The sequence below is a fragment of the Aulonocara sp. 'chitande type north' Nkhata Bay genome, linkage group LG11 (genome assembly GCF_057382095.1).
Source record: "Aulonocara sp. 'chitande type north' Nkhata Bay isolate Kocher_YH1m ecotype deep benthic linkage group LG11, A_spYH_male_GT1.1, whole genome shotgun sequence".
NCBI classification, from domain to species: domain Eukaryota; kingdom Metazoa; phylum Chordata; class Actinopteri; order Cichliformes; family Cichlidae; genus Aulonocara; species Aulonocara sp. 'chitande type north' Nkhata Bay.
This window is the reverse complement of record NC_141354.1, coordinates 32,107,878-32,125,983: the sequence shown is the minus strand read 5'-3', so window position 1 is coordinate 32,125,983 and position 18,106 is coordinate 32,107,878. Positions and strand designations below refer to the sequence as shown.

General features: G+C 38.7%; 1 protein-coding gene across 4 annotated transcripts in view; it reads left to right on the top strand.

Moving 5' to 3' along the window:
- bbs9 (Bardet-Biedl syndrome 9) overlaps positions 1-18,106 on the top strand; it is a 179,107-nt gene that overhangs the window by 11,743 nt on the left and 149,258 nt on the right. For 3 of the 4 annotated variants that reach the window (XM_086312178.1, XM_086312176.1, XM_086312177.1), the window contains exons 6-13: positions 3,188-3,362; positions 8,163-8,247; positions 8,709-8,892; positions 13,204-13,333; positions 15,982-16,163; positions 17,153-17,229; positions 17,341-17,394; positions 17,503-17,605. In XM_086312178.1, the coding sequence (XP_086168304.1) occupies positions 3,188-3,362; positions 8,163-8,247; positions 8,709-8,892; positions 13,204-13,333; positions 15,982-16,163; positions 17,153-17,229; positions 17,341-17,394; positions 17,503-17,605 (990 nt within the window). The remainder of the gene's footprint in view (positions 1-3,187; positions 3,363-8,162; positions 8,248-8,708; positions 8,893-13,203; positions 13,334-15,981; positions 16,164-17,152; positions 17,230-17,340; positions 17,395-17,502; positions 17,606-18,106) is intronic. The other variant, XM_086312179.1, reaches the window with a different exon arrangement.

The following is an 18,106-nucleotide window of genomic DNA, read 5'->3' as shown; positions in this document are numbered from 1 at the left end:
TTGGCTCTCGTTTTCACTCTGTATTTCTTATTATTGATGATACAGAGTCATGTCAGGCTGTGCTGAGTGTCTGTTGTTTTGACCCTTGAGCTGCCTTTGAGGGTCGGAAATGACATCCAGAAACCTGACAAATCGGTGAAGTGTTTGTCTGAGACAGGTCTTTACCTCAGCCTGTTCACACAGTCTTGGTCTGCTTCGAGTAGAACAATGACTTAAGAAACCAAAATGACTTTGATCATTTCAATGCTGTTGTCTGTTTTTCCCTTTTATAATGCGGTAACCTGTTTCCAAATCTGATTTGTTGCTTATAATTGATGGATTTCAATAATGCAGTAGGTTGTGAAATATTTTAGCAGTTTATTTTTTTGTTTTACTCTCTCATGATAATATCCAGCTAGTATCTTGAACATCCGATAGTATCTGTTATTGTTGCGGGAGAAATGGTGATGTAAAATTTTCAGAAGAATTTCCTTGAGTGACTGATTGAATTTATATCAGAACATACTTAATTGAAAATGTACATTTTTCAAATAGTCATTATTTATGTCCGTACTACTGTAGGTTAGATTATTATATATAGATATTGTTAGTGATTTTTTTTAGTCTATAAAAAATGCACAAAATATTCATCTTTAGGAAAATTTCAAGGAAATAAAATTTATAAAACCAGAAGTCATTTTCAAAGAAATCTTAGTGACCTTTATAAAATTTTAATACTGTATATTTTCCCACCAACAGAAGAAGTTGCCTACCACAGCATACCGTTTTGGATGGTACAGCATTTGTTGACATTACTATTCATTCTAACGGAAGTTTTCATCTCACAGGCCTAGAGACCAGTTGGTGACCCAGAGGCAAAATGCTTGGTGTGTGGTTGATCGAGGTTGCTAGCTATCACCAGGTGAAATCTGTCTCAAAGAGGGTGTCAAAAACCTCCTTTTGATTCCTTTAGTCACTAGCAAATTGTTTTGTTTGCTCATAATTTGCATTAAAGACACTGAGTTGCCTGCAAACACTTACATTTACTTTCATACTCAAATCGGAAACCGAGAATGTTTCCCTCAAAAGTAAAAGCTTTGCCTTTTGAAATGTGTTGGTTCCAGTGAGAAGGCACAACTGTTTCTTCAAATGCAAACTCTCTACATTCCCAGGTTGCATCGTATGTTTCACAATTTCACTACCACCTGGTGAGTAGTCTGCAACTGTTTGCAGACAAGTTCGTACCTTTCTTGGAAACTACTGGCAACCACCACAACCTGCTATCTACCCAAGCTCCTCAGTTGATCACAAAACTGCATGAACCTGCATGAACCAGTTGTGGAGTACACAGTTTTAACTAGTGACTGCATTTATCACCGGGTCACTAATAGATTTCTGGGCCTGTATGAAAGAGAGTTGAGCAATCAGTTGCATGCAATAGCCAACAACCTCCAGCAATGACTCACAACTGTTCCGGAATCTGCATTTTTTCCCCAACGGTTTCTGGGTAGTCACCAACAGGTCTCTAGGCCGGTGTGAATGAGGAAAACAATACACAGCAACAGGCAAATGCAAGTAGAGAAAAAAGTGGAAAACAGACAATGAATCCACCTGTTCATGACAGAACACCATTTATTAAATTAAAAATTTTAAACATAAATGACGTATGCTGACATTTAGGACAAATTGCTCTTTATGGCAACCTCAGCCAGCTGAATTTAGGGTTGTTTTAGCTTTAATTTAATTATATTGAACATAATATAAATGAAAACAATCACAGTCTGGGTCTGTTTTAAGAAAATACAGAACACTAGTGTTTAAGAGACACTGTCAACACTATAATTGGCTGGAGCTTGTGCATTTCCACAAATGTTCCACATTAAGGACATTTGGACAGCAGACGTTCATGACTTACAGTTTTGAACTAAACACAATGCACTCGGTCCTCAGAAGACTACATTTGTTTTTCAGATATATATTTTTTTTTAACTCCACACTCAAGAATACACACTTGTGGCTGGATGTAATCCACCCATATGAAGACATGCACATTCTGCTTCAACATTTGCTGTTGGCTCTCCATCAAATATTGTGTTTAACACACTTTTATTCACAGGGTGTGTTTGCGATGTATGAGACCTTGTCCTTCAGTGTGTTAATGGCCACCCTGAATGGCCGCTCATCACTCAGGCACACACACACTCTCACACACACATACTTGTTGACACAGAATAGGTGTGTAGGAGTGTGTGGCTTTTCTGTCTAAATCCTTGGTGATAGATGTTAAGTATGTATGTATGTGTTTGTGTGCACTGTAGGTGGCTGTCTCCCTGACCTCTAGTTGATGGCAGTGTGAGTTTTAATAGCGCATTGAGGCCTAATTATAGTTCTCTGGTCACACAGCCCCACTGCTTTATGGCAGTGTGTGCTGCTGTGTATTTTGTGTGTTGGGGCTTAGTATGTCCTACACCAGGCCTTTCCTAATAAACACGTAGTCTTGAACACATTTATACTTACAGCCAGGTGTCTGTGTGTATGAGTATGGAGGTGTTAATGGAGATATCAGATTCAGGCAGAGGGAGTAACGCACCTCACAGCACAACACAACATCAGGGCTGAAATTAAACAAAAGCCACAAAAGTCCTCCAGGATCTTTGGTGCTTGTGTTATTTAAAAAAAGTGTTTTTTGTTGTTTTTTTTTATTGAGGGATGTAGATGAAGCAGCCAAAAAAGCAGCCTGTATTCTTTACATGAATTAGTTTGTTTGCTGTGCAGTCTGACCTTGTCTAAAGGCCAAAGTGTTTCGAAAGGTGGAGCTAAAAGTCCCAGAGAGTGACTGGACATGATGAGTTGTACAAATGTAGATAATGGTGTACACTTTGAGATGGTTTCTGTTCAGTGACATTGATGATGTTAGACTAGGTTGTTTGTTCAAATTGTGTCAGAGAAACATGGGGGAAAGCTTAGGATACACTTAAAAGTTGAAGCTCCACCTGTTTTTACGCCACCGACGTTGTTAATTGCTACATGAAATTAACCTCTCTCTGAAAGCCAAACTGGAAAATACCTAGCAAAACATACCTGAGTTCACAGTATAACATTGTATTTAATTACATTGTTTTTTGTGTGTTTTTGTTTGCTATTATCAGTTCAAAACATTTTAGCTTGTGAATAAATCTACTTTGCTGCCCCCCACTCTCTCCATCAGGTCATCATTCCCTCTGTATCCAGTCTATGGACGGGATGCTGATGTTCTTCGAGCAGGACAGCTACTCTTTTGGCAGGTTCCTCCCTGGTTTTCTGCTGCCTGGTCCCCTGACTTACAACCCCAGAACAGACAGCTTCCTCACTGTATCCTCTGCACGAGAGCTGGAGAGCTACAAGTAGGCTTTTTTATAATTCATTTATTTATTAACTTTTTTCATCTTGTGTTACTTGCCTGAAGACTGCAGTGTTGTAATCCCACAAATATTTGCAAGCAAGATAGCTGGGATAAAGTTACAGTATAATACTTTCACAGCTTTCAGTGAAGTCCATCACATAATAATTTCTACAACATACATCTCCAGATGCCCTCAAATGGCATCAATAGTCTTGTCTTTCATTTCTGATTGTTGGTGGCATCAGAGGAGTCCATAGTCTATGGGAGAATCCCAGCTGAGGGATTTTTGCAATACAGCTTCGAGTCCATTTTCTTCATTGCATAGACTTTGTATGTATGCACTATGAGAGGAGTAATGTTGTATGCTGGAATGTATGTAACTGATTTCTAACAGCAAGATCCTTGATATAGGCCTATATATTAGTTGCTAGAAAATACTGAAGTTTTATTCTAAGATGGAAAAAAACCCCAAGTTGCTATTAAAAAGGAATTCACATCTGTTTACAAGTAATATTTAGGCTCGAACAGTATAAACTTTCTTAAGGTTATCTGATTCACAGTCTTCAGTATCAGCTGCTGATGGTTAACGAGCAGTGCTGACTAAATCCCCACCATCCGAACACCATCTGCTCCCAGTGCAGATCTTGTCTGGATGGACCGAAACACACACACAGACGCACTTGCGCACACATGGTTTGATCGGAAAGTACCTCATTTTAATGTAAGCACATGTACACTTCACTCTGACTGCATATCGTTAAGAAGTCTTACAGACTGCGTGGGTGTACGCTGTGCATGCGTGCAGTCTTCTCTTCCAGCTGTTTGTTATCTGGGTGCCCCCCACCAGTATCAAGACACTCTCCAGACTAGATATCACAGTGGAAACCCTGACGTCACCGTTCTCACTGGACACACACACAAACACAGCCCTGCAGTGTACAGACTGCAGTAAATCAGACAGAGCTCAGCAGACGTATACAAGCTTTCCATAAATGACAGCACAGCATTACGAATGCAACAAACTTATTTCCTTTACACTGTGCATTAAACACCTCTAACCAACGTAATGTCTCTGCTATAAATAGAACTTCACATTTAGTGGAGACTTTAGAGTTTAGCCAGAACAAGACTTTGATGTGTCACAATAAATGTAAACACTAAATAGCATGCAGTCAGAGCTGTTCAGTCAGTACAGATGAGCATCATTAGTTAAAGATATGAAGTGCTACATAAATGATCAGTTGATTAGGATACCTACTAAAAAATAAAAGTTAAAAAAATTGCTAGAAGTAAAAGTGTTTTGCTCCTTGGGATACAAGTCACCAACACATACAATTTATGATTTATACTTTGCTCTTCCTGTCCCCATATTCAAGCTTGCTGCACATCCAGGAAGCCCAAGTTATCACCGTGTTTGTGTGACTAAACATTTTCATAACAAGGATCACTCTGCTTGAAGATTAATTAAATTGATATAGCATCAAAAAAAAAAATTTGTGCATTAAATTTTAGAAGTGATGGCTTTAATAGAAATAATGCTTTATTTGTATGGGACTTTAGGAACTGTTAGAAGGTGCCTCACAGTTTGGATAAACATTTGAACACATACATTTGCCACATAAAGTACATAAAAACACACATCCAAGCATCCGCTCTTACATAAGCATCTCTTTCCATGTGGACTTTGGATTTGGTGATGAGCATAGAGCAGTTCCTGTTGCAGATGCACGATAAATGGTTTTCATATCACACAATAGCAGCAGGAAATGTATTAGCACTAAAACAGTGGATGCATTAATGATGCGGTTCTGGGAGAGCATTAACAAATCACTTTTCGACTAAAATACTTTGTGATCAAGATCACTGGTATTGACGTAAGACCCTACCAATTAGCAAAATCGAATAAATAAATGGATAAAAAATGTTTATCTGTTTATTTATGCAGTCATTATGTATGGGTTAAATGTTTTTTCTTAACCCCAATTTTGATTTAGATACTTTAGAAATGTTCTAATCTTTGAATGTGGTCAGAGTGATGGAAATATATAGACACACCATATCAGATGACGGGGTCAAAGCCATGCTGACTGTTATACATTTAATATCATATGACTGGTCAAACAGTTCTGCTTGGCTCAGTTTATTTAGCTTGCTGGACCTTCTCCTGCCCTGATGAATGAGAGCTTGATTTGGTTACAGTGTATGTGTGTGTGTTGGCGTCAGCTTTCAGCTTTTAGTTTGTGTTTATCCGTTACCTCAGAAAGCGTACATGCTTAGTGTGTATTTGTGTAGTTTGCGTGAATGTATATGCTTATTTGATCTGTATGTTGAAGGTAAGTGTGTGTGTGTGTGTGTGTGTGCTCCTTTCTGAGAGATCCTCTTTCATATAAATGGGATGTTTGTTTCCTCAACCTCAGTGTCCTAAACTTGCACGATGACTGATACTGCCTAAACACACACTCCTGTACACACAAAGTCCAACCCGCACACCATGTTCACTGGAAACAGTATTTTAATGACAAATAGAAAAAAAGTATGTGTATATCACTGTCAGTGATATTTGTCTTCCTCCTTACATGCTGCTCATGCAGGTGAATAACCAGATTTCTTTGGTTCTTTCTCAAACACAAGGCTTTCTGTGATTATGTTTTTTCTTCTTTTTTGGCCCTCTTTCATATTATACACACACCCACCCACACACACACGTGCGCATGCATGTCCAGTTTTAATTCAGTCATTTGACCTCTTATCCCATGATTAGTAAAACATCTAAGTGAAGGGTGGAATAATTATGAAATATCAAAGCAGAGTGAAAGAATATACTTATTTTATGGTGTTGTTTTAGTATTATTAGGCTGAATTTAATCCCTTCACTCATGCAGGAGCTGGTCTGTCGATCCATTGAGTGTTGCCTTAAAAGCTTAAAACCCCTGACATGTTTAATATATTTTTTAGTCCATTTTCTTTCCCAGGAAATGGTCATGGCGTGATGAAAAGGTTTCTTTACTGGCAGTCATCCATAAAGCTCATTAGTCTGCTCGCCGTTTCTCAGAGAGGGCTAAGCGGGTAGCGCTACTGTACGGATGAGTTCAAAACTATAAATCTTGCATTGTATTGCAAAAATCAAAGGTTAGAACACTTCATTTACTATTTTATACAAAATGTTACGAGGAATTAGCATCACTCTTCGAGTCACATGTGGTAATCAGGTTTATCCAGGTATAAAACGAAAATGTTGTTAGAGGAGTGGAAAGGGGAGAGATGTGAGTGCTCTCTGCAGTGAGTAATACATGAAATAAGTAAAATTCAACCAAAAGAAGGCAGTCACAGTCTTTTTATGAAAGCCATACTGAGCTGCATGTGAAGTTACAGAGCTTGAAATTTGATTTATTTTTTTATTTACATTTTTGTCTGGGTTAGAAATTACAAATAGAAATTTGTAATTCAAGTGACCAAAAGGCCTACAGTGTATATACTAAAGCTTTGCCGCAGTTTCATACTAGGTTACATACTAACCCTAAGCGCATTTTTGAGAATGACACTGAAAAGCATAACAAAACTAAGTATGCCCTGAAGTCAAAACTCTGTGAGAATGTAACTTCAGCACACTTACATTATATGCTAGTGTTTAGCTGCAGATGTTTTCCCTGTCCGCTGTTTAAATGCTAACGTGATAAGGTCAGTTAATTAGATACACAAAGTACAAATGAGACTATAGTCGATGCAATTTGTAAATTAAAGTAAGTAAATAAAATTTTATTTATGTATCCCAAAATCAGATTCAAAGAGCTTCATGGGCATAAAAACATATTAATAAAAAAGCAGTTATTTAAATTATTAGCATTACAATTTTAACCTGTTAGCAGCTCCACGTGTGGGTAGTATACATAATGAATATGGTGTACTGAAAGTGCTGTTGCTTTGCACAAATATTTGCGGACTCAATAAAAAAAGAGGCTAAGATAAAGTATTACTAGTACCCTTAAAGTAGCAGCCATGTTGGATTGTGCTCCTTCCAATAAAGGTCAATTTCAGGGTTGCTTGCTTTGATTAACAACAGCTTTGTGTCGAAACATGCAAAACAGAGTGAGAAGGTTGGTGGATAAATGAGTAGTTATTTAGTGTTTGGTCTGGGGTGTGCAATTGGGGTCAGTCAGGTTTGGAGCTCTGTTCATCCAGGTGTTTGGGAAGATGGATAGATTCCCGCTAAGCTGCTATGACTGCCAGCTTCTTACTGGAAAAAGCCTAACATGCAGATGCCAAAATCAACTGACCACAGATCAGTCTGACCACTTTATCCTTAGCCAGTGGCCTGCGGCTCACTGATTAAAACTGATAGATCACGGTTCGAGGGAACGGTAGGTCTGTGATGTGTTGATTGACCACAGAGAACCTGTAAAAGAGAAGGTGACTATAAAATGCTTGCAGGGGTTTGTTTATTCTGAACACGAATTGTGTGCTGTTGTTGTGGTTTTGCTCTAATGGTTGAGAAACTGTGTAGTTTGGCGTTTTAGAATAGCTGGGGAATATCTAGTACTTTTTGCTATATTGTTTGTTTGACATGTTTTCTTGTGAAGCACTTTGTAACAGCGTTTTGTCTTAAAAAGTGCTATATAAATAAATTTTACTTACTTACTTACTTACAATGGAAAGTGTCCTAGACCAACTCTGTCAGTTTTTTCACAATTAAAATTTCTCCTACTGTGTGTTTAAAAAAAAAAAAAAAAAAAAAAGTTATTTGTTTTCTGTCTGAGACGACGTACACAGAAAAAGTAGCTGTCTGTGTCTTTTTTACTGTCAGGTATGAGACTCTCGCTGTGGCTACAGAAGCAGAAAGTCGACAAGATCCCAACTTACCCCTTAAGACTGGAGGCAAGAGGCTGACGGTGAGCACTAACACACACATATTTTTTTTTCTTTGACATGATTGTTTGTTTATCTGTGTTGTGATTAGTGTTTAAAGACTGTAGGTTGAGTGATATCTGAATCTCGATAGTTCTTTGGGATCCCCTCATTTTCAGTCAAATGTGAATAATAGAATCCAAATGTCAGAGCACTTATGAATGTACTGTTCATGCTATTTGAATTTTTCTCTGCCAGCACCAAAGGTCGCCACTATTGCCTTGAATTCGAACATAAAAATCTTTATTTGCAGAGCTTAAAGTTTCGCTGATACCCATTTCTATGGTAAATGGAAATTAAGTATCTAATAAAAAGGCACTGCACAACATTTTATCAAGCGTGTTCAGACAACGCACATGTCAGGCTGACATTCACGCATACAATTTTTAATTTTTTTTTTTGTGCAATAAATGACATTGTTCTGTGTCTTTGTGTGTTCCCATAGCCTGACTGGGTATTTGTGCTGGGAGAGCAGGCCCTGGATCTCTGTGTGCCCTCTTTCTCCCATGCTTCTTCCCACATCTTCATCCTGGGTGAGAGGAACATCTACTGTCTCCGTGACAATGGGCAGATCCATTTCATGAAGAAGCTGGAGTTCAACCCCAGCTGCTTCCTGCCATATGCCTCGGGTAACCCAGGACACCAGACAAAAAGTTGACACACTATAAAAGGATATTTCTCCTTCGCAGTCTTTATTGTAGTCTTTTTGTATTATTCTTATTCGTACTAGGAATAACAATATTCCTTGTAGGTTTTTGGCAGGATTTCTGCTGCAGCACTTATTTAGGCTGAATGTGTAATAATAATGATTTAACAAACATGTTAGACACAGAGAATTGAGAATAGGATGGAAAGTGATGGCTGCTGAGTTTCAAAAAAGCAAAGCAAACACCAGTCATGTTTCTCCGGACAAATCATAATGCAGAAACAAAACAATTTGTTTCCAGAAGAAGGTCCAAATTGTATATTTTTCTTCAAAGGTAGTGATTAGTTTTAGTTTTATAGAAAAACATGGACCTGTTGTCAGCATCACTTGTAACAAAGAGCAAAGGTTCACACGGCAAGCTAAGGGATAAGGCTTTTCTTTTCCCTTAGTTTTCATATTTTGCCAAAGCAGCAGAGGCAAAGTTCAGATGTGTTCAGCCTGGAGTGAGGTGAAACACAGAATCACAACATTCAGTATGCTTCAGTGCACCTGCCATAAGCAAACTTCCAAAAGACTAACTGGATAAAATACTAAAAAACAAAGCAACTGGAATGGCATACTGCCATGTGAATGGCTCACAGGAAGCTGCTTTTGGCAGAATGTGATGGAATAAACCGAATAGCTCTGCTACATAAATAAAACTGACTGCTGAACAATAGAGTTTATAGACATGTGCCAAAAGAAGAATGAATAGCACATATAATACAGAATCATACAGGTAATAAACTTTATTTTTGTCCAAAAATACTTTTTGTATGTAGTGTATCTTTCTTTCTTTCTTTCTTTCTTTCTTTCTTTCTTTCTTTCTTTCTTTCTTTCTTTCTTTCTTTCTTTCTTTCTTTCTTTCTTTCTTTCTTTCATGGAAACTGAAGAGATAACTGCTCCTTTGTGAGTTAGGCTAAACCTCCATTTACCTTCAATTGTACTCTTAATGAACGGCTGAATAAGATATCTGGCTCTTTAGCATTTAAATAGTCACTAAGTATGATGGCAAATCTGTGTCTTACTTAATCTCTGGCTGCTGTCTGTTGCTAAATAACCACCACACATGATTTTTTTTTCTTGTTTTTTTTTTTTTTTTTTAATTTAAAAAAGTTGAAAACTGCTCTCTGCTGTGTTGTGCAAGTACATTCAAGTGCTGGTTTTGAATCTAAACAATGAAACTTCAATGAAGCCAAGGAAAGCTTCAGTCAACAACTGAATAGTCCTCAGTTCAAGTGATTCGCTTTTTTTCTCCACATTGCTCATCAGTCAGAACCATTTTCGAACAGATTTAGCTAAATGCAGCATCTCAGTGATTAAGATGTGCATGCACTGAATTGCTTGGCATAACTGTTCCCATGTCCAACCTACAGCAACGATAAAACATAGCAGGAAATAACAAGCTTCAATAGTACCTTTTGTTGTCAGCAAGAAGTAATTTAAAGATATTTAGGTACGGGAGGATCCGTGATCACAGGATTCATTTTGTCATAATGAGTATGCAGCATATTGAAATCATAGGCGTTACTGTAGGTACACCCACGGGTACGTGTGTGTGTGTGTGTGTGTGTTTGTTAAACAGTAATGGGTTCCAGCTTTGAACACCTCTCCCTGACTTCACCTCTGATGGGGAAAAAAGAGAAAGAGGTGTACAGTGTGGTGATTATTAGCTGCATTTGAAAGGGCGTCACATCTGAGGCAAGAGGCTACTGCTTATCATGCACACAATGGACAGGATATGCTGTGGGTGGATGATAATTAGTTCTGTGTGTTAGCCTGGCTACAGATGTTGAATTGGTCTTAGAGAAGGAGGCGATGGAGGCCGACTCTGCTGTCATTTTTACTGAAAGCTTGCACCTGACTAAATGAATCGATTTTCTCCCCACACACACGTACTCACAAAGTTCCATTATTCAATAATTAGCAATTAGCGGCGCAATTGTATCAAATTGCAGCCTGATTGTGGTCATTTAGAATGAGTAATATGAGAACATACACAAAAAGAGGTGTGCATAAACACATTCTCACACACAGATGGTGAATTTATGAGTTTTAGTTCCATGCACAGTGGCCTATGATCTGCATGGTCACGCATCCATTATTTGGGTTGATGTTGTGGTTGCCTAAGAAACCAGTATGACTCAGAAACCCTTTGATTCAAGTGCATAAAATCGATCTGTATCCAGAAACCATTTTCATAGCTTTGTTTCTGTTTTAAACCATACGTTTCTGATAAAACTTGTTAATTGGACAAGAGTGCTTCCAAAAGCACTTCAATAAAGTATTGCTCTCCTTGTTTCTGTCCCATTAAGTTGCACTGGCAGCTGGGGACAGCTGTGATTTTTATATTAAAATTGTTAAGAAGAAAAAGGGTATGCCTTACCTGCGTGGTTATCGATTGCTGCTTAACTGTCACTTTCAACCCTAAGCAACACGAATTATATTAATGTAGTTAGCAGTACAGTTCTGTGTATAACCTCCTGAAAATGCAGCCAAAACAACGTCAAAAGTGCTTCTGCCCACTTTAATTTATGCAACAATGTACTATAGATCCATTTTTTAAAGTGTATTACGTTTGATATAAAATACTCTGACTCTATGGAGGAAGGATCCAGAATGGAGGCTTCGTTGACTGACTGCAAAAAGTGGCCATGATATCTGTTTTCAATTTTACAATTAAAATATCTCAGCTTTCAAAGTTCCCTCCAATGTCTACTCTGAATATTATTTAGATTATTTAAATTACTCTTGGAAATTGTCTATAAACTCAATCCCCAATGTGTCATTTCAACAAAAGCAACTTTTATTGGGACATGATTGCTGTCAACAGTCAAAACCACATAAAAATTCCCACATGACTGAGGGATGATGACAATTCCCAGGAGCATGACTGCTGTTGCAGACTTCACTCTCAAAAACAAACAAAGTCCACTCTAGAGTTTATTTTTAACAGTGTGATATTTAGTGACAGTCTAACTGCTGGAGCTGCCACCCAACAAGCAGCAAGGGCTTCTTTTATTATGCAGGGCCATTCAGTGGATTTCTATAGTGTATTCATAGTCTAGAGATTGGAGTAGATGAGGATAGGCAACAGTGCTCTCCTTAGCATTTCCTATTGCTTTCTTTCTGGCGCTCATCTTCACAGCTGCCTGCTCGACCAGTTCCCTCGCCCCCCCAGTCTACCTCTTTTATGCTGTTTGTATCTTATTTTGTCATTTAACTTTATCGGCTTCATTGCTTATATGAAGCCTTACAATCAAAGACCAGCTCCTGCATGATTTTTAATGATTCCTACTTCTAGGAACATGATATTCTAGGATCATGATAACATGGGTGACAGATTCATTCAGATAGGATCATGATGTGGCACCTATGATGCGGAGGCCAGAATGGATGTGGAGAGAGATGTCAGGATAAGGAAAAGGAAAAAGAAAAGAATGGGATGTGGAGATATCAGTGGGCCAGGAGGGTAAAAAAAAAGCCTAGAAAGGAAGGAGAACGAAGAACACCGGTTGGAAATTTTTATAATATGGTTGTAATTATAAGGCTGATGTGGAGACGAAAGGTGTGTATTTTGCTTTAATGTGGCACCAACACACTCTGTCATTTCGACCCCTGCACTGTGCCACCCTGCTGACCGCTGTTACTATATTATAACTTACGTATTCCACTGTGTGAGTATGTGTACCAGTGTGTGTGTGTGAGTGTAAGTGAGGTGTGTTTGTTTTGCGTGTGGCCGTCACCTCAGATCTCTCCTGGTGGTAACTGCGCCATTGGTGGGATTGGCTGGATGTGTGTGTGTGTGTGTGAGTGAAACATAAGTAGTAAAATGTAAGTAGTATTTATACTGAAGGTTTCAAGCCATGTGTCATGAAAGAAAGTGTATGTGGAACTTCAGTTGTATATACACCTATAAAAGGTTACCTTGTCTCAAAATGAAAAATCGAGATGACAAAATTTCTATATACAAACCAGACGTGAAAAGTGATTTTCTTTACTGTGGGAACTTCTTACAGGGCAATGCCACCCACCAGAGGAATTTATTACTATGCTGCATGGTAAAATTTGTGAATTGAAATTTGAGAATCTGACACAAAACTAGCAAACTAGTTTAGCTTTTCTCTAGCCTCTTTTTTTAGGTGATGGAGTCTGAACTTCTGAAAGCCAGTTTTATTTTATTTATTTTTAAAAATAAAATGCTGTGATATTTAAGGTCTGTTGTTTCTAATCTTCTTTTTGTGGTCGTGTTTAGTGACAGATGGCACTACAAACCTGTTGCTAGGTAATCACACCAACATGCTGCTGGTTTACCAGGATGTGACCTTGAAGTGGGCATCCCAGCTCTCCTTTATCCCCGTGGCTGTGCGTGTTGCCAACTTTTTGTGAGTATAACCTCCAGCAAATGAAGGAATCTGATGTTAGAATTTTCCTAGTTTAAAGATGACCATTCGAGGAATATAAAGATGAAGGATAGCTTAGGACAGCTCAGTGCATGTAGTGTACACAGCAGTGATTATGCATGTAAACAAACACACACCTATAGCAAATATAATGTTGTGTTTATCAGCTTGTGAAATCCAGTGTGTAAACTACTCGACAATGTCTTCCAGCTGGCCAATCAGAGCGTAGTGGGGAGGGGCCAGCTATAGGCAATCCTTTGTCTTTTTCCAAACAACTCCAATCAAAGCCCAATTTGATACAATTACAATGCAAAACACAAACATGGTTGAAAAATTATGTGGTTTTTGGTTGTGTGTGTGTGCCTGTGTGTTTTAGATGCGGGAGATAGTGTGTGTCTGGGTAGCTGTTTGGTTTAGTTTGAGGCTGTGTTGTTTTAAAGCATTTGATAATCATCGGGTGATTTAGTGTGTTGGTGGGACACCGTGCAGAGTGTGGGATAGGAACACACAAAACAAAACCAATACACACAAAAACAACATATGATCACTTCAGCAGCTCATTCTGGCTAGCTCTATTTGATAGCAGTGCTCTGGGAGTTCTTGTGTTTTGGAGGCAGTATTGCATTTTATTGCCAACCCCAAATTAAATATTCTCACCATTTTGGGATCCTTCAAGTTTAACATGGACCAAATCTGAATCAGAACTGTGAAGACTCAGAACCTGATATATATTTATGTTAAAACTGATCTGAGAGGACCGTTATTAAATAGAATGTTAAGTTAATTCATAGAAATCGAATCCAGGCACCATCAGCAGTGTAACAGTTGTAACTTTGACACAAGCTACAATTGTTAAGATATCTCATGCATACTTGCTGTCACCTGTAATGATCATTTATGCAAATAGCCTCAAGAAGCATTTGTAGCACTCAAGAACTTTTAAAAAAGGGGGGAAATGAACCAGACAAAAGTTTACCTTCAGTTGCTCCGATGGCAGCTGAACCTATTGCTCACTTTGATAAATATACTATGTGTTATTGTTGGTAGATAGTGCTCAGACTGGTGAACTTCCGCCTCTCTAAGATGCTCTTTTTATACACTCATGTTACTGACTGGTTGCCAGTTAAGCTAATTAGTTTCAAAATGTTCTCCTTGGTACTACTAACTTTTCCAGCCCTTTTTCGCCTCTGGCCCGCTTTGCTATGACATGTTGCTACCATCACATTACATCTTAAAACCATACACTTCTCATTATAAAAAATGTTTTTATATATTCTGTTGCGAATAAAATATGGGTTTATGAGATTTGCACTTCATTGCATTCTGTTTTTATTTACATTTTATAGACCTTCTTTGGAACTAGTGTTGTACACTACTACAATATTTTGAGAAATATTTTCAAACCTGGCAGCACGGTGGCACGGTGGTTAGCACTGTTGCCGCACAGCAAGAAGGTCCTGAGTTCAATTCCACCATCAGGCCGGGGTCTTTCTGTGTGGAGTTTGCAGGTTCTCCCCGTGTTTGTGTGGGTTTCCTCCGGGTACTCCGGCTTCCTCCCACCGTCCAAAGACATGCAGCTTGTGGGGATAGGTTAATTGGATAATCCAAATTGCCACTAGGTGTGAATGTGCGAGTGAATGTGAGTGCGAATGGTTGTCTGTCCCTGTGTGTTGGCCCTGCGACAGACTGGCAACCTGTCCAGGGTGTACCCTGCCTCTCGCCCTGTGACAGCTGGGATAGGCTCCAGCGCCCCCCGCGACCCTGAAAAGGATAAGCGGAAGCGAATGGATGGATGGATGGATTTTCAAACCTTGATTTGTGCAAGGTAATAAGACACTGGAACGAAAAGTGTACACAGTGCCACATTTTTTATTACTTTTTTTTTAAAGATTGAAATAAATTCTGGCAACATAGTTTTGTATTGTCACATATCTTGTATGTATGTATTACCTAACACTGCTGGTAGATTATGTGAGTTCCTTTAGTTGATGCGTACGCAACAATCTTTCTCTCAGTTGAACTTTGAGCTATTATTCAGCATGGTCTGTGTGTGTGTGTCTGTGGGCTTTAAATAAATGTGAGAACCATCACTTTTATGAATGCGTTTCTGTAGCATTTGGTCATGGCTCTATGAATATAAATTTTTCTGTGTACGTGTGTGCCCGTGCGTGTGCGTGACAGTGTTTCCGCAGCAGTAAAGTGAAAGTTTTATGCCCCCTCAGACGCCCTCCTGTGCAGGTGTGGAGCCGGCTGCTGCTCTTGACCTGAACCCCCTCATGTGTGGGTCTGAGTGTATGTGTTATCGTCTCACTGGACTGGAACAGAAAACACACACATACACACACAACACATCTGCAACCAGTTAGCACACACACAGTTAAAACACATTATTGCATCACTCAGCATTTCTTCATGCTCTCCCTCGTTTAATCTGGTTTCATATTATAAATTAGTTCTGAACTTTATATTCAGCTTTTTCTAAAAGGATTAAATAAGCATTTAGCTTACTTGTTTTAAAGGAGCAAATAACTAATTTTGAACTACAGTAGACCTTTTTGGCAGACGTTCTTGACTAACGACCAATAACACACTAGGAAAAAGTTAACTTTCCTCTTCTCTGCTCTTCTCAGGGATGTGAAGGGAGTCGTGGTCAGTCTGAGTTCAGATGGTCAACTTCTGTGCTCTTACATGGGTACAGATCCCTCTTTCTTTTCAACTCCGAAGGTGGATGCCAGGGAGGCTGACTACGAGCAGGTGGAAGCTGAGATGAAGAAACTGCAGAAATTCATCCGAGAAGCCACCAGGACTCAGGGTAGGAGACTGCTGGAAGCATAATACACATTTTCTAATTATCATAAAACCAAAATATGCCCTTAAGAGGCAACTTTTGATCCTTCTTGTCTGATCCTAGGTTTATCTAATCATATTGTCATTCGTAAGTGACTCTTTCTTTGAATCAATTGACTGTCTACATTCACTTTAAAGTTGGTAAAATTTCCCATTGGAGTATCTGAGCAGCAAGTATCTGATATTTTTACTCCTTAAGGTGACCTTTTATGTCCATTTTTAGCTCCATATTTGAAATCCTGGACTCTGCTAGAGTGGCTTTGCTTGATTTACAGTTCAAAATGATTCACAGTTCCATTTTTTTTTATCTTAGACTAAGATCTGGTCCAGTCGCTAAGAATGAATTTTTTTTTTACTGAAAAAGTCCACCTTAGTTTCACTTGATATTTGTCACCTGGTTGTCAACACCCCACCTGCAGTGCATCCATACCTCACCAGTTGGGTTTGCCTCACAGTTCGACAACCACTGGTTTAAGCTAACTGCCTTCTGAATGGGAAACAGAAGCCTTGGAAAGAGGTGGGAGGGGCTGCTGTGCTCATAGCCAGGTCTATGTAAGAGAGTGAGAGAGTATGAGATGACCATAATTAAGAAATTACCTTTTTTGACATCTAACAGGTCCAGGAGGTTTAGAGCAGTCTGAGGCTTCTGGCTCTTGTACATACACTGACCTCATTATTTGAGACTGGCCATGTTTAATATGAGCATCAATGACTGTAACAGTGTGTGTGTGTGTGTATATATAAAATAAATTTAAGACTGCCACACAAGGTTTAATTTAAACTGCCTTTAACAACAAGTCAATGTGAATTTTATCTTTTGTCCTCTCTGTATGCTGGTTGATTTGTTTGCAAACTGACCAAGTATCATGCCTTCTTTCAAAATGTGGTGAAATGCTATATTGACTAATAAACACATCGGTTCAGTGTTTTGAGATTAAACTGTTGGTATTTCAGACATTTTGCCCAAAACCGATAGTGAGGATGACCTGTGCATTACTACCACTGTTTCCTCCAGCATGGACAACCCATCGGTAAACAAACACAAAACACACATAAAAAAACAAATTCACATTCGCACATTTAGATGCATATGCAATAATAAACATAGAAAGTTATATTTCCCTTTTAATATCTCTCCATAGCAAGCCCTGATCCACGATATCAATGGTCTGCCTGTCCCCTCGGTGACCGTACAGGTGAACCTTTAAAATCATTGTTTCTTCTCTCACTTTGTGTGTCAGAATTCTATCTGCCCTTTACCAGTATCCTGTCTACATCTAACATCATCATTTTTTTTTTTTCAGGTGAAGGTGAAAGCCAGTAGTGTGGTGAAGTCATCTAAGCTGAGCATTGGTGTCCAGCCTCCTCTGGCAGTTACTCAGGAGCAGTTTGTCCTTGAGGCCATGGGTCAGTTAATTGTAGCTGTAGTCTTTATATGTGAGTTATGATTGGGCGTCTGTCTATGTGTATGCCTGTAAAACCTTTTCTTCTTCTTTTTCCTATTGTTGGTTCCAATTATCTGACATTCTGATCTGTTTCTGGGATTTCTGCCTTTGTCCATGTTTTTCCACTCGAGACAGTGGCATTGACAAATAGACAGGTTTAGCTAAAGGTGGTAGATTTGAAAATCCAAAGGTTTTCATTGGGAATGACCAAAATGGACAGATTAAGAATGATCATGTCAGAAGGGCAGTTCAGGTTGGGTGCTTGAAATGCTTGAAAATTGTGTGAAAGTAACTTTTTCTAATTTGTGTGAACTAGTTCCTTTAAATCATGATTGTCCTGATGGAAAACTTATGAAACAGAATGCCAGCACTAAAGAAAAACCTGACAAATATTACAGAAAGGAATACATGTTTAATAGCAAATCTGACATATAACCTTTAGCAGTAATTAGTACCTTTTTCT